This window comes from Entelurus aequoreus, linkage group LG17 (genome assembly GCF_033978785.1).
Source record: "Entelurus aequoreus isolate RoL-2023_Sb linkage group LG17, RoL_Eaeq_v1.1, whole genome shotgun sequence".
NCBI classification, from domain to species: Eukaryota; Metazoa; Chordata; class Actinopteri; order Syngnathiformes; family Syngnathidae; genus Entelurus; species Entelurus aequoreus.
Genome location: NC_084747.1, coordinates 13,776,277 through 13,793,306, shown reverse-complemented (window position 1 = coordinate 13,793,306; position 17,030 = coordinate 13,776,277). Strand labels below are relative to the sequence as shown.

The window sequence follows — 17,030 nt, the reverse complement described above, 5'->3', positions numbered from 1 at the left end:
CGGATCATGACACAACTATGTTTGCGTAGCTATAGTGGTGCAATTGGCCTGTCGTACAAGTTTACTAGGCCTGCTGCGAGTTAGCTCTCTAAGATTAGCTTCAATGTGAGGTGCTCTGACTCTGGGAATACACTTAATTATGGCTGGTTATTAAGCTGTTTGTTTCGGGTGATGGAGACCCCTATGACTAAGGGTGCCCGGTATTCTGGGGTGTAGGACTAGCTAAAGGGCTAAATCTGGTGGGCTCTGTACCGAGGATGTCGTTGTGGCTTGTGCAGCCCTTTGAGACACTTGTGATTTAGGGCTGTATAAATAAACATTGATTGATTGATTGATTATCTATTATGCGTCTCAAACGGTTCACCTTTGCTTGTAGGCCGCCTAGGGCTGCTACAAACTGGGCTAGTCAGCTCGCTACAGCTAATGCTAGTGTCCGCCACATCTAAAGTTACGAAATTACTCTGCTTTAGTTGGCGGACAAGGTCCTCTAGTAGGGCCAACCTATCCATGAGAACGGTGCACCAAGAGCAGGGAGCCATACTCACGTTGTTTCTTTCACCGAGTCTAGTTCTTCCTGTCTTCGGTGGTCGTAACGTGTGGCAGCAGGTTCCTACAGACCGTCACCACGCTAAAGCTTACAGCACCTGGTATTCCCAGGCGGTCTCCCATCCAAGTACTAAACAGGCCCGACCCTGCTTAACTTCCGAGATCGGACGATATCGGACGTGCTCAAGGTAGTAATGCTGTAAGTCATTAGTTGACTGCTAATTGGGCAGTTTTAACTAGGGATGTCCGATAATGGCTTTTTGCCGATATCCGATATTCCGATATTGTCCAACTCTAATTACCGATACCGATATCAACCGATACCGATATCAACCGATATATGCAGTCGTGGAATTAACACATTATTATGCCTCATTTGGACAACCATGTATGGTGAAGATAAGGTACTTTTAAAAAATAATAATAAAATAAGATAACTAAATTAAAAACATTTTCTTGAATAAAAAAGAAAGTAAAACAATATAAAAACATCCATCCATCCATTTTCTACCGCTTATTCCCTTCGGGGTCGCGGGGGGGCGCTGGAGCCTATCTCAGCTACAATCGGGCGGAAGGCGGGGTACACCCTGGACAAGTCGCCACCTCATCGCAGGGCCGACACAGATAGACAGACAACATTCACACTCACATTCACACACTAGGGCCAATTTAGTGTTGCCAATCAACCTATCCCCAGGTGCATGTCTTTGGAGGTGGGAGGAAGCCGGAGTACCCGGAGGGAACCCACGCAGTCACGGGGAAAACATGCAAACTCCACACAGAAAGATCCCGAGGCCGGGATTGAACTCACGACTACTCACATAGAAACTAGTAATTAATGAAAATGAGTAAAATTAACTGTTAAAGGTTAGTACTATTGGTGGACCAGCAGCACGCACAATCATGTGTGCTTACGGACTGTATCCCTTGCAGACTGTATTGATATATATTGATATATAATGTAGGAACCAGAATATTGATAACAGAAAGAAATGGGGAGAGGGAGGTTTTTTGGGTTGGTGCACTAATTGTAAGTGTATCTTGTGTTTTTTATGTTGATTTAATTAAAAAAAACGATACAGATAATAAAAAAAACGATACCGATAATTTCCGATATTACATTTTAACGCATTTATCGGCCGATAATATCGGACATCCCTAGTTTTAACTGCGCTAATATTTGGCATCAAGCCAAGCAGCTGTGTGCGCGTCTACGTATCTACATGTGCACAGCAGGGGAGCTGGTTAACTTATGAGAGTAGTATGTGTGTTTGTGAGAATGTCAACGTGTTGTCTGAGTGACGTCAGTGAGTGAGCGGGCGAGTAAAGAGAGAGCAGCAGGACAGGTGTAACAACTACATCATACCTGTCACTATTTCATTTCATCATCATTTCTTTTTATTCCTTTCTTGAAATTGCATATATACAAGCCATATACAGTTGACACTTTCATTGTTTTTTTGTTTCTTATACATTTCCATGATCAGAAAGGAGCAGATGGAAGAATACAATTCTTATTGTTGTGGAATTTCTGACCTTTGAACTATATTTCGTGTCTATTAAGAATGTCTGCTCATTTCATTTCTCTTCTATTCTGTGCCATTGAATGGACCGGGTGTGGGACAAAGTTGAACATGAAGTCGTGCCGCCCAGTCTACCAAATGTTTTGATTGTCTAAGTATGACTAAGAGATACGAGGTTGTTATGGAACAGACAGATCAAAAACAACAAGACGTTGACGCACGAAGAAAAACAGATAAAAATGACGAAGTCAAGCGAAGAGGAGGCTTTTGTTTTTCATTCCATGCTGTCGGGCGCGCCCGGGGGAAAACTGTCTGTGTGCTCGACAACTCAACCCAACCATTGTACCATTTAATTATGAGTAAAATAAAACTCTTGTGTTAAATCCACTTTTGTTCTCATTTAAAACCTGGACCTTCCACTACACAAAATTGGCGTCACGAACAGGATGGTCCAGAACCAATTTTGTGTAGTGGAAGGTCCAGGTTTTAAATGAGAACAAAAGTGGATTTAACACAAGTTAATATTGCACTTCACGCACCCTCTTTATTAACCGGTAGAATTGTCCTTTGTTGCCTTTCTTCCTCTCCACCATGTTATTGCTTGTATGCACTTTGTGTGTGCGTTTTGACACACTCAACATCATGCGCCTCGGCTCTGTAGTCACCGCCGCACAGCGGCATTCAGATGAAAGAACGGTACCGGTACTTTTCAAAGGTGGTATAGTACCGATTTCAATTGATTAGTACCACAATACTTTATTAGTAGCAGTATACTGTACAACCCTACTACACACACATACAGTACATAGAAGAAAGTGTGTTTTTGTTGTTTGTGTCTTGCAGACGTCCAGCAGCTGATCGGTAATCCAGAAGAAGTTTCCCCTCAGTTAGGGGGGAGCTCCACTTTGAAGCAGGAGACTCCACAACCACCCTGCATTAAAAAGGAAGAGGAGGAACTCTGCATCACTCAGGAGGGAGAGTGTCTTCTAGGACGAGAGGAAGCTGATTACACCAAGTTTCCACTGAGTATTCTCTCTGTGAAGACTGAAGATGATGAAGAGAAACCACAAGTAGACAACCTCTTAGCTCCACTATCAGATAGTGAGGCTGAAGACGAGGTTGAAGAACCTTTGAGAAGCGATAAAGACTGTGAAGGTGATATGAGGACTCACACTGACAACAAACACTCTGAATGCTCTACAAAGAAGAGAGGTAAAACATGTTTGAGCTGCTCAGTTTGTGCTAAAGGTTTTTCTACAGAGGGCAATTTGACTCGACACAAGAGAACACACACAGGAGAAAAACCATTTAATTGTTCAGTTTGTGGCAAAAGCTTTACTGAAAATAGCTCTTTGACTCAACACATGAGAACACACACAGGTGAAAAACCATTTAACTGTTCAGTTTGTGGCAAAAGCTTTTCTCAAAATAGCTGTTTGACTCGACACATGAGAACACACACAGGAGAAAAAACATTTAATTGTTCAGTTTGTGGCAAAAGCTTTTCTGAAAATAGCAATTTGACTAAACACATGAGAACACACACAGGAGAAAAAACATTTAATTGTTCAGTTTGTGGCAAAAGCTTTTCTCAAAATTATGGTTTGACTGGCCACATGAGAACACACACAGGTGAAAAACCTTTTAATTGTTCAGTTTGTGGAAAAAGCTTTTCTCAAAATAGCTATTTGACTCATCACATGAGAACACACACAGGTGAAAAACCATTTAATTGTTCAGTTTGTGGCAAAAGTTTTTGTCAAAATAGCCATGTGACTCAACACATGAGAACACACACAGGTGAAAAACCTTTTAATTGTTCAGTTTGTGGAAAAAGCTTTTCTCAAAATAGCTATTTGACTCATCACATGAGAACACACACAGGTGAAAAACCATTTAGTTGTTCAGTTTGTGGCAAAAGTTTTTCTCAAAATAGCCATGTGACTCAACACATGAGAATACACAAGTGAAAAAACATTTAACTGTTAGATTTGTGGTGAAAACTTTTCTATTAAGAACCGTTTGACTGAACACATGAGAACACACAAAGGTGAAAAACCATTTAGTTGTTCAGTGTGCTGTAAAAGGTTCCCACGTAATGCAGACGCAGTAAAACACATAAGAACACACAAGGGAAAATAACCAATTAGCTGTTTAGTTTGTGGTATGTTGCTCATATGTGGTGACATCCACCCTACCCAGGACCTCCTCACTGCTTCTTTCACAAATATCTGAGGTATTCATACAAACTTGGATTATTTGGAGCATAATCTTATCTACTCATGACCCCATGTCTTCTCTGTATCTGAAACCTTCCTGAACAGTAAGATAGATGATGCTTCAAGTGCTTGGTTACTCCTTCTTCAGTCCAGGGACCTGGGGCCTCATGTGTCAAGTTTGTGCACGCTCAAAAATGTGCACTACACCCTTTTTCACTGCAAAGTTGAGATGTATCAAAACTGACGTTGGGATGCTGGGTAACTGTTTGCATAACCAAGTGCCAACTTTTACTCCTCAGACTGATTGATGTGCAAATCAGAGACATATGAACAATCAACACCCACAGCCCAACCCCCACCTCCCTCGACATTCAGGCATAACAGGTTCAATCCGGCCCGCGAGATGAGTTTGTGAAGTGTAAAATTCAGCTTCATTTTTAATGAAAGAAACTGCTGTTCTAAAAGTATCCACTGGATGTCGCAATAGCAATTCTGTTAGGCAAGCAAATAGTTTATACCGGGGCGAGCAAGTATACCAAGCAAGAGGTACACGGTAAAGTGGTGCTCTGACTCCTCCCCCTCCACCCAACGTAAAACAGGAGTAAAATAAGCAATCAGTAACCCCACTTAAAATGCAGCATGAGACACTGCACACTGATATAGTTCTGTGAAAATGATTGTCTTCTGTGCAAATGTAAAGAAAGTGAACAGTGTGTGATTTACTGCAATATTGTCAGTCTTTTAACTTTTTATTTGTGCTTTGTTAAAATTGTTCACACATTGCACAGCTTTTATTTTTCTATCAATTCACATTATGTCTAGAAGACAGGAAGTAACTCAACACTCTTGAATAGTTTCTACCTCAGTTTGTATGGTTTGTTGAGTCAGCACAGGATTAATATGTGGAAATGACAAATGAGGTAGTTGATACATAGAATAGTTTTTATTCATGCTTTATTTAGTTTTTTGTGCAATCCTAGATGGGTTGTGACTTAAAGTTTAGTTGCTTTGTAGAAACACTGAGATTAAGTCTAAATTCATTGTGTTCTTCAAGGTGTTTTTGAAAATGCACCATTTTTTTCCCTCTAAATTTTCAACTAACTTGAAGTGTTTTGTCAAGAGGATTATTTGTGATATGTACATTTTCAGAATGTGCTTTTTCTATTTTTGGCCAAAGTAAAACAAAGAAAACAATTTGAAGTTGTCGTAGTCGTATTTTTAAGTAATGTTGCCATGATGTTACCCGTCTCGCCCACGTGAAAATAGATTTTCCTCCATGCGGCCCCTGAGCTAAAATGAGTTTGACACCCCTGCTGTAATCTGACTCATGTGAGCAGGTTACTGTATAAACACATTTTGTTATAAGTTATAAAAATGTGTTCAGTTCTCAGAGACACGTCAATGTCAGTGTAGCTGCTGACAGAAGCAACATGTATATTTGATATATAATGTCATAGTTGGTGAGAATAAATAAATACAATGCATAAAGATAAGTTCTTATTGTACACATAATGTTAAATAAAAAGGTATTTCCTTGGGTTAATTCATGCAAGTTTGTTAACTTTATTTTTGTTACAAACTCATGTAAATTGAGGGTGAATATAATTTGGTCACGTTGTTGGGGGGACAATTAATATGTGAGGGAATTAAGGAAGCAGCATGAGACGACAAGTGTTTGATGTGGAAGACGTTAATGGAGTCTCGGATTGAAAATAAACTTTATTCCCTTGGAGTTTATGAGGCCAACGAGGTATGATTACTTCTGATATGTTTGTGAAATCTATGTGTTTTCTTTTTTGGATGTCAGACTAATTGTAAGTTCTGGTTTCTGATTCTGCAACCGTTTGGAGAGGGCTGTGGGCCCTTACGAACTATAAGCCCAAAGCCCCCCAGGCCCTGAATGACCGGACTCTCGCTCTGGGCCTCAACATACATTACTGTCGTCATGAACGGCCTTCAGCTCATCCAAGCTCTGCTCCCCCCACCAACGCCAGCACTTCATTAAAGGATTTAAAGGACTCCAAGACATCACAGGACTTTAAAGGCCCTCTCCATCCGAGAGGAGGATGTACGCCGGCAGTTCTTGATTCTGAACACGCGGAAGGCCCCCGGGCCGGATGGTGTCCCGCCCTCCACCCTCAGACACTGCGCGTATCAGCTGGTTCCTGTCTTCACTGACATTTTTAACATCTCTTTGGAGCTATGCCGCGTGCCGTCCTGCTTTAAGACCTCCACCATTGTCCCTGTCCCCAAGGAAGCACAGATCACAGGACTAATAGACTAAAAAACTCCTTTGTCCCACACGCCATTAGACTGTACAACTCCTCTCTGGGGGGGAGGGGGGTACTAGGATGACAGGGGATGCAAAACAATAACAGTACAATACTTTTTCATAACATGGTCACTACTGCCTAGTTTCTCTTGTTATATTCTTATTTTACTGTTATATTTTTATTCTCATTGTTGCTTTTTATTTGTATTCTATTGTAAAATGTTTCTATTTTGTTTCCATTTATACCTCCATTATTTACTTTTTACTTTTTAAATTCGATCTCAATTCGGTACACTGCTGCTGGAATTTTAATTTTCCTGAGGGAACTCTCCTGAAGGAATCAATAAAGTACTATCTATCTATCTATCTATCTTAATGACTACAGGCCGGTTGCGCAGACGTCTGTGGTCATGAAGTCCTTTGAGCGCTTGGTCCTGCCCCACCTCAAGGACATCACCGCCCCCCTCCTGGACCCACTGCAGTTCGCCTACAGAGCCAACAGGTCTGTGGATGATGCAGTGAACCTGGCCCTCCACTTAATCCTGGAGCATCCGGACTCCCCAGGAACCTACGCTAGGATCCTGTTTGTGGACTTCAGCTCTACCTTCAACACCATCCTCCCTGGACTGCTACGAGACAAGCTCTACCAGCTCAGCGTGCCCGACTCCCTCTGCAGTTGGATCAATGACTTCCTGACAGACCGAAGACAGCACGTGCGGCTGGGGAAGATTGTCTCGGACAGTCGAACCACGAACACTGGTACTCCTCAGGGCTGTGTACTTTCCCCCTGGCTCTTCTCCCTGTATACAAATTGCTGCACCTCCAGTCACCAGTCCGTAAAGCTGTTCAAGTTTGCGGACGACACCACCCTCATCGGGCTCATCTCGGATGGCGACAAGTCCGCCTACAGGAGAGAGGTGGACCGGCTGGCGTCCTGGTGCAGCCTCAACAACCTGGAGCTGAACGCCCAGAAAACAGTGGAAATGATCATGGACTTCAGGAAAGTCACAGCCCCACCATCTCCCCTCACCCTGATTGACTCTCCCACCCCCGTCTCCATTGTGGACTCCTTCCGTTTCTTGGGCACCATCATCACCCAGGACCTTAAAGTGGGAGTCGACCATCAGCTCCCTCATCAAGAAGGCCCAGCAGAGGATGTATTTACTGCGGCAGCTGAGGAAACTTAAGGTGCCGACAGAGATGCTGGTGCAGTTTTACTCAGCCATCATCGAGTCCATGCTCACCGCCTCCATCACTGTGTGGTTCCCCGGCGCCACAGTCCAGGATAAGCATTGACTGCAGCGCATCGTACGTGCTGCTGAGAAGGTGATTGGCTGCAAGCTCCCATCCCTCCAGGACCTGTTCTCCTCCATGACCAGGAGGCGTGTGGGTCGGATCACAGCTGACTCTTCTCACCCTGGACACAAACTATTCTCCCCTCTCCCCTCAGGCAGGAGACTACGGTCCATCCAGACCCACACCTCCCGCCACCTGAACAGTTTTTTCCCCTTCGGCCATCAGGCACATGAACAATAACAAGATCTGATAGCTCAGTTACAGCTCTTTTTAGTACCTATTCTGTGTTATATGTGTTTTATGTTGCACGATTGCACCAAGAAAAATTCCTAGTTTGTGAACCCATTCTCAAACAATGGCAATAAAAACTATTCTGATTCTGATTCTGGTTGATTATTTTATTACTTCTGACGGCATTGTATTTGGCATCGTTGATAACGTGAAGAAGACGTGGCTGAAATAAATGTATTTGAGAAAAACGAACGACTTGAGCCTTCATTAAGACCTCGGAGGGAGTAACACTGATAATGGGCCACAATTTACAGGTCAGTGATTTGATGAGTTTTCAAAAAAAAGAATGGGTTTCAACTAAGGCTGTCAATGTTAACGCATGTGATTATCAAAAACAATATATCGTGTTACCATAAATGAATGATGATTAAACACAGTGTTGGTTTTGACCGGCGCAGGAAGGCAGTGCGCATCCCACACAGCAAAAACACTCCGCGGCGGATCCCCCGCGCAGGTATCGCGCTTTCCGGAACGGTACCGCGAAACGGACCAGCATCGGCGTCCATTTGCACTCAGGAACGTATCCGCCACGGCGGCAGGTAGCGGATCCGCCGTGGCGGCGCGCTGAATGCGCTCCGCACCCATGATCAAAGCCTTATTTCCGCGGCGGGTGCGCCGTGGCGGCGGGTGCGCCGTGGCGGCGCGCTGCATCCACTCCGCACCCAAGATCAAAGCCTAACCTCCCGCCGCGGACCAGCAACGGACTCATAAAAACCCTGGCTCATCTGGCCGTTTTGGACCCCTTTATCTTATTTTCAAAATCCCTTCTGTTCTTGCTGTAGGATAAAATAGGAAACTAAAAAATTCACTAAGCCCTACTACAGCAATATAGTCTTACATATGCATTGCCTTGTATTTTGAAACTAACAATATTGTCAATAGGCAGAAACAGAAAATGGTCAATTCACTCTATAAAGTAAATATATATAATATATATTTAAAAAGTAAATATACATATTTAATCTATTAGGCTACAACTTCAAGGAAACGCTGCTCCATGCACAGCTAACATATCAGAAAATGAATAACTGGTGAATGACAAGAAGTCCAATAAAAGGTTGTTTATTTATACATATACATCTCTATTCCTTCTGAGGAGGTGGAAGCGGGACTCGTCTCCTCGTTGCCCGATCCCCCGCCAAGCTGAACCACCTGATGGCGTGTTTGGTGACCTCAGCGTCCGTGGCTGACCTTGTCAACACATTTTTACTCACAGCACCTGTAATCAAACAAGATTACAAGACAGATACGTTTATGTTTATGGTAGGAAGCATCCAAAGCCAAGTATGCTTACACAATACAAAATATGTGATAGGTATTAAGGAGATTACATTTGAAAAAAAAAAACATGACTGAAAGTTACTGGAGGTGGTTAAAATAAGGTGCGTAAACTATGAATTTGTGATCAGGGTATAGGTTAATCGTTATTTGGTTCCTTGATCAGAGTACTTGTTTGGCTCTGTTGGATGACGGCGGCGGGGGTTTGGGGGTGGGGGGCATAAATAAATATCCATAACCCAACTTTGGGAGGTTGACGTTGTTTTCTTATTATATTTGTACTATCATTCTATGTTTGTATTCGTGTAGGCCAGGGGTGTCCAAAGTGCGGCCCGGGGGCCATTTGCGGGCTGCAGGTCATTTTTTAACCTACCCAGGGCACATTTTTTAAAAATATGATCGAAATAAATAAAAAACATTAAAAGTGGTATTTAAAGAGCAAACAGGTGAAATGTAACAAGAAAATGTAGCAATGTTTACTCTAATCACACAAAGCTGCCATGTAGGCTGTTTCTTTCTTTAAAAAATAATAATGAATCAAAATCAATGTCATTATGAAGTATTGACCTATTCAAGGCTTAAGAAGTTTACCTTCGCAATCAGCTGGTCTTGGTTGTGCTTAATAGTTTCCAGCAGGCTAAGGATGTGGATTACCTCAGGCGCTGTTGACAAACAGCAGTATAAAATTAACATGTTTCAGTGTTTATCGTCATTACTCATAATCCTGACATTAGCTATTGACCTTAGTTAATGACAAAAGTTATTGACAAAGTTTGAAGAAAATATGTGATTGCTTGTGAATTTGAATTTTTTCCAAAATTTGTGGCACAGAATGACCATCCGGTATTTGTCAGTTATTGCTCACCAGAGCAGGAAATGTTGTCGGCCATTCTTCCCTTTGCCATGTTGGCCTGTAGGCCAGGCTGGATCCAGGCTCCTCTGTCTGCCACATGTTGAGGGCTGCTGGTGAGGGGGGTGGGGGGAGTCGAGGAGGGACTGCCGTTCTTAGTGAGGTGGGCATTGTGAGAGAGCCATCAGTTAACCATGACTGGTAATACCCAAGGGGCCTATCTATACACTAATATTTCAGAGATCAGTCCCTACCTTGTGTAACTCTCTGCATGTTTAATGCAGGTGCTGGTGAAGGCATATGAATGCGTCCTTCCCCATGGTGAGGTGCTAAGGGAGATACATTGGTATTAAATGGTTGTGATCTGTTAACCGTGGTTACTGGATGCTGAGATATTATTTCAGAGATCAATCTTTACCTAGAAAGTTATCTCCAGTTGAGGAGTCGAGTTAACAAGTACTCATGACTCTTGCTGGCACTCGGCGAGATGGTGGAGCTGGGAGAAGGGATACAAGGAGAGGGGAATATCTTTAGCACTAAGAATGTTAACCATATCTTTTGGTGGTTTTGTTGTTTTTGATGTTAAGAGATTATTCCTTACTCTGCCTGTGCAATTGGCTTGCCAACCCCAGAGATGTGAGGTCACTATTTCCCGGGTCTTCTTCGCTATCATCTGAATCCCCGAGACGATGGCTGTTGGGTAACCATATCATTAGGATTATTGCAATACCAAAATTGCCAAATATACATATAGTACAAGCATCTCTGGTCTATTTTTGAATGCTACCGGAAATAACCTTCCTATTACTGTAGAAACATGACAAAAACAAGACGGAACACACTTACACTGCCTTCCTGTTCCTTTTTTCTGGCAGCTCCTCGTTCTCTGCCTCAGATTGCAGGTCTGAGGTGTCGCAGCCCTTTCCATATTGTTGCATTATTTTTAATGCGTCTTTGTAGTTGTCTAAAATTGAATATGTTAAAATGAACATGAGTTTCAAATTAGCTGTAGAGCTGAACAGAATATTATTATTATTGATGATGATTAATCAGGTCTCTCTCTTACAAGAGACCTGGTCAGAACATAGACACAATAGGTTATTCCAAGCATAAAGAGAAGCAACTATGACGTTGTTTTTAAACAAGAAGATTATGAATTTGCATACCACAAGTTCGGACAACAGAAACGTCAAATCTTGGCCAGTTTGGCTCATGCTGCTCCTCATTTAAAGCTGCCCTTTCAATTTTGTCGGTGTTTTTATAGCTGGGCCAGAAAACCATCCTATCATCATACCATCCACTTGGGACAACCGCAATGTCCCTGTTCATTATAAATTTAATCAGATGAAAAGGCACCCTTAATGTAGAAAGAAAGAAAAGGGGTATTTATTCATCGTCAAAGGAACAACGTGGACAAAAGCATGCACAGGTGTTAGTGTATACAAATAAGCAAGTAAGATGAGCTGAGATTTTACCTGAATGGTGCCCCAAGGTGGTAAGAACTATAAGAAAGGTAAAAGTACAGGTCATAATAGTCAGAACTTCAGCTCAATCGTAAAGTAGGGTTTGAAATTATGGGTGTAGTGTATACAGAGATCAGTCCCTACCTTGTGTAACTCTCTGCATGTTTAATGCAGGTGCTGGTGAAGGCATATGAATACATCCTTCCCCATGGTGAGGTGCTAAGGGAGATAAATTGGTATTAAATGGTTGTGATCTGTTAACCATGGTTACTGGATGCTGAGATATTATTTTGGAGATCAGTCTTTACCTAGAAAGTTATCTCCAGTTGAGGAGTCGAGTTGACAAGTACTCATGACTCTTGCTGGCACTCGGCGAGACGGTGGAGCTGGGAGAAGGGATACAAGGAGAGGGGAATATCTTCAGCACTAAGAATGTTAACCATATCTTTAATATTAATGTGGTGGTTTCGTCTACATCGCTAAATATATCCTGTGGTGTACCTCAGGGATCAATATAGGACCTAAATTATTCAATGTCTAGATAAATGACATTTGTAAAGTTACATAAGATTTAAAGTTAGTATTATTTGCGGATGATACAACAGCGTTTTGTTCAGGAGAGAACACACAGAAGATAATACAAATAATAACAGAAGAAATTAACAAATTAAAAAGATGGTTTGACAAAAACAGACTATCTTTGAATCTCAGTAAAACTAAAATAATGCTATTTGGTAACAGTAGAAGAGAAAGTCAAACACAAATAGACGGAATAGAAATTGAAAGAGTAAATGAAACCAAATGTCTAGGTATAATGATTGATGATAAATTGAACTGGAAATCTCAAGTAAAAAATATACAACATAAAGTAGCAAGAAACACGTCAATAATGAATAAAGCAAAACATGTTCTAGACAAAAAATCACTTCATATTCTCTACTGTTCACTAGTGTTACATATCTGAGTTATTGTGTAGAAATATAGGGAAATAATTACAAAAGTACACTTCATTCATTAACGGTGTTACAAAAAAGATCAGTTAGAATAATATATAATGTTGGATATAGAGAACACACAAATCCTTTATTTATTGAATCAAAGATACTGAAATTCCACGACATAGTGAATTTGCAAACAGCTAAAATTATAAACAAAGCAAACTATAACCTGCTACCCAAGAATATACAACAATTCTTCTCAAAAAAAGAGGAGAAAAATCATCTTAGAGAGAAATGTAATTTAAAACATTTGTACGCACGTACAACACTTAAGACATTCAGTATATCAGTATGTGGAATTAAATTATGGAATGCATTAAGCAAAGCAATCAAACAATATACTAATATGATCAATTATTTATGCTTACATGTGGAAATAATAATAATAATAGTAAATAAAATAATAATAATAAAAAAAGGTAAATAAAGCATAAAATAGTCTCTAATAAATTAATTAAATAAAAAACAGCATATAAAATATATACATCAGCAAATAACAAAAATATAGATCAAGAAAAAGGATCCTTAATATGTGCAGCAATTTTTCCCACTCACATCACCTCATTTTATATTTTTTTCTACAATTAACTATGCCAAAAAACACATAGACATACCTTTTTTTTTGTAATGGAAACAAAAACAACATGGCGTCACACACAGCTAGTCCACAGTAAACAGCATCTCGAGCTCCACTAAAGAACAAAGAAATAAATAATACACACTCATATTAATAGCAAAGAACGGCTGTTTCCACTCTGTTAACGTTACGTTGTTATAACGAAGTAATAGCGACCTGGGCCTAAACAACACTGACAATAAAGTAATACGCTTTCGTTTCAACCAGTTGGAAATATGTGGAATGTCGTAGCATGTAACCTACACACATTCACAGCGTCTAACAAAAGATAGCCTAAGTTAACTGTATTGAACGTTACTCACCGGCTTCACAATTGATTGATTGATTGATTGAGACTTTTATTAGTAGGTTGCACAGTGAAGTACATATTCCGTACAATTGACCACTAAATGGTAACACCCGAATAAGTTTTTCAACTTGTTTAAGTCGGGGTCCACTTAAAGTGATTCATGATACAGATATATACTATCATATATACTATCATCATAATACAGTCATCACACAAGATAATCACATTGAATTATTTACATTATTTACAATCAGGGGTGTGGAGGGGGGGTATGGGGGGGTATGGACATCAAGTAGTGGACATAGAGAGAGAGAGAGAGAGAGAGAGAGAGAGAGAGAGAGAGAGAGAGAGAGAGAGAGAGAGAGAGAGAGAGAGAGAGAGAGAGAGAGAGAGAGAGAGAGAGATCAGAAGGCATAAGAAAAAGAAAAAGTATCTGCATTTGATTGTTTACATTTGATTATTAGCAATCCGGGGAGGGTGTTAGTTTAGGGTTGTAGCTGCCTGGAGGTGAACTTTTATTGCGGTTTTGAAGGAGGATAGAGATGCCCTTTCTTTTATACCTGTTGGGAGTGCATTCCACATTGATGTGGCATAGAAAGAGAATTTGTTAGTTCGGAATCTGGGTTTAACGTGGTTAGTGGAGCACCCAAAACAAAACACAGATAAAAGACAATTTTACAATAGCACGGCGAAAAAATGACCGTCGATGTGTGGGTTTTTTGACGAATAACACTCTTTTCCACTTTTCTTCGCTCGGGCCTCACCTCCCGCGTGCAGCCATTTCGAATTTTCTGAATACGTGACGTCAGACGCACGTCCCCATGCAAAGCATTCTGGGAGGCGGCGCTGGAAATAAAAGCCTTTTTTTTTACAGAATATAAAGTTTTACTGCTAGTCCTAATATCAAACAAAGTCATTACAATCATACATAAATGATGATGGAAACAGAAAGGCCGATCTTTACTGCTATTGCACAGGCAGCGATGACGTCACACACCAGTGGTAGAGGGATGTGCTCTGCGCCCACTTTCGCTTCAAAACAAACCTCGATGGAACTTCAGATAAAACTGAGGTTATTAGTCAGTAATGCAGCGACAAACTTTCTTATCATCGGCACACATCAAGTTTAAAATAGAATCAAAGAATCAGGACGCACTTTGTCCTGTATGTTTATTAAGTAAGTGGCCAACAGAGCCCATTATTTTGTTTTCATGTTCCCGGGTTGGTGTACAAGAAAAAGGTCAGTGGTGACGTCACACGGCAGTTTTGACACAGCAGTTTGGCTACAGTCGCCAACACGCACCGAGCAGGCATCTTGTCAGTGCAGCAGATAACTAAAGTCAGTGTACAAAAGTGAAAATAGAAGTGTTCTGCTGTCTATGCTTGCAATAAGAGCAATATTTATGTGAGCGTGTTTGTTTCCTCACTGAGTGCAGTTGGTCCGAGGTCGACTACAAGTCGTTCAATGAGGATATTATTGATAAAAGTCAAGAGGAAAAAACGTCAAAAGGGTGAAATGCTATAATGTTGAAAATGTATACTGGGGTAGTGTGAGTTTCACACTTTCACAACACTTACTTTGTCAAACAACTTGCCGTTTGCTTGAACCCACTAAAAGACAGAATACAACATTGTAGACTGTTGTTTAATTTCTATCTCCAAAGTATTTTGATATCAAAAATGTTTTTGCGATAAGTAGCACTTCAATTATGAGCCAGAAATGTAAGAAAAGATGAAAAGGGCCGCTAGTTATTTAAAAGTTATTTTATTTTTTAAAGTGCAGTTGTCGATCGGAAGTTGCACACTTCTGGCGCATGCGCAAACACATGGAACAGTGGAAAAGCGGAAAGTCCAAGATGGCGGACTAAGCGTGGCTTTCCGGAGAAGTTTCACATTTACGATCTTATAGATTCAAAAATAGCATCAAATACCTCAACTATTCACCTTTTCTTAAGCCCACCAAACGGACTTTGAGTGTGAAGCGATGGTGTGTTATCTGAAGTGAAGATTGAAGACGTGATAGAAGATGGACGACTACTGCTATGCTAAGATGGCGACGTCCGCTAAAAGAGAACATGAAAGAGAATCAGCGCCACCAACGGAGAACAATCTGAAAAGCGAAGATGAAGGTGAGTGTGTTGCGTTCCCTCATTTGAAAGCTATTTGAATTCCAAGCCCTAAAAATAGAAATTAGCCGACTTTGTTGAACAATGTAAACAAAGAACCTGTTAGCATTTTTACCTCGATTAAAAATGGCGGAAATGTTACCTCGATTAAAAATGGCGGAAATGTCTGTTAAAAGTTACCGCAGTAGTATCCTGCATCAGAAAAACTGCCTTAATTGAAATAAAAAGTGATATTAATCGACATTGGATGGTTTATAGTTTGTATTTTTGTTTAGCACTCAGCAATAGTGCTAATTGCTTGATCTGCTTATTACTCAGCTTCTAAAACTTGTAGCTCATCCTCCTTATTTTCAGGCTCAAAAATATAAGGTTCTGGATCATAATTTGTCCCAAAAGTATTCTTTGATGGCACTCATGAAGTCTGCCTTCATTAGTAATAGTTGGTGGTGGTGTTGAAGGAAATAGCGAACGTTGTGATGCGTTTGTGAAAATAAAGTGCCACCATTTGCTTAAAATGATTTTAAAAAATGATGAAAATACGTAAATATTACATGTTCTTATGAATGTGCCTGTTATTACATTACATATATACTTACAGTGTGTATATAAAAAGTTGCTGGAAGCTTTTGGATGTTTATTATGTTTTTTATAGGTGAAATAGAGTGCATCCCCATTACCTGCATTGTTAGCTGACTTTTGCTTGCGTTTATTTACGAGTTAGAATCAGTGATGGGCAGTAGTGCACAACAAGTAGCGACGCTATGTAGCTTAACTACAGTTCCCAGTAGCGTGGCGTTAGCCTCGCTTCTTTTTGAACCCGTAGTGATACCGAACAACCCTACTACACACACATACGGTATATAAGAAAGTGTTTTTGTTGTTTGTGTCTTGTAGACGTCCAGCAGCTGATCGGTAATCCAGAAGAAGTTTCCCCTCAGTTAGGGGGGAGCTCCACTTTGAAGCAGGAGACTCCACAACCACCCTGCATTAAAAAGGAAGAGGAGGAACTCTGCATCACTCAGGAGGGAGAGTGTCTTCTAGGACGAGAGGAAGCTGATTACACCAAGTTTCCACTGAGTATTCTCTCTGTGAAGACTGAAGATGATGAAGAGAAACCACAAGACGAAGGCGAGGTTGAAGAACCTTTGAGCACTGATAAAGACTGTGAAGGTAAAAATGTTCGAGTTGCTCAGTTTGTGGCAAAAGCTTTTCTCAAAAAAGCTCTTTGACTCAATACATGAG

At 40.8% G+C, this 17,030-nt stretch overlaps 3 protein-coding genes and 1 pseudogene across 3 annotated transcripts in view; 3 read left to right on the top strand and 1 right to left on the bottom strand.

Annotated features, from left to right (window-relative positions):
• LOC133632559 (gastrula zinc finger protein XlCGF71.1-like) overlaps nucleotides 1-17,030 on the top strand; it is a 40,354-nt gene that overhangs the window by 10,616 nt on the left and 12,708 nt on the right. The window lies entirely within an intron of this gene.
• On the bottom strand, nucleotides 633-751 carry LOC133633022 (5S ribosomal RNA; annotated as a pseudogene).
• LOC133632557 (zinc finger protein ZFP2-like) lies at nucleotides 2,913-4,075 on the top strand. Its single transcript, XM_062025028.1, has one exon. It carries the CDS (start codon nucleotides 3,230-3,232, stop codon nucleotides 4,037-4,039), a length of 810 nt encoding a protein of 269 aa, XP_061881012.1. The 5' UTR covers nucleotides 2,913-3,229; the 3' UTR covers nucleotides 4,040-4,075.
• The window catches only part of LOC133632482 (gastrula zinc finger protein XlCGF57.1-like), a 104,383-nt gene continuing 102,865 nt past the window's right edge, over nucleotides 15,513-17,030 (top strand). Inside the window, exon 1 of the mRNA XM_062024919.1 lies at nucleotides 15,513-15,791. Within this exon, the coding sequence (XP_061880903.1) occupies nucleotides 15,689-15,791 (103 nt within the window). The 5' untranslated portion in view covers nucleotides 15,513-15,688. The remainder of the gene's footprint in view (nucleotides 15,792-17,030) is intronic.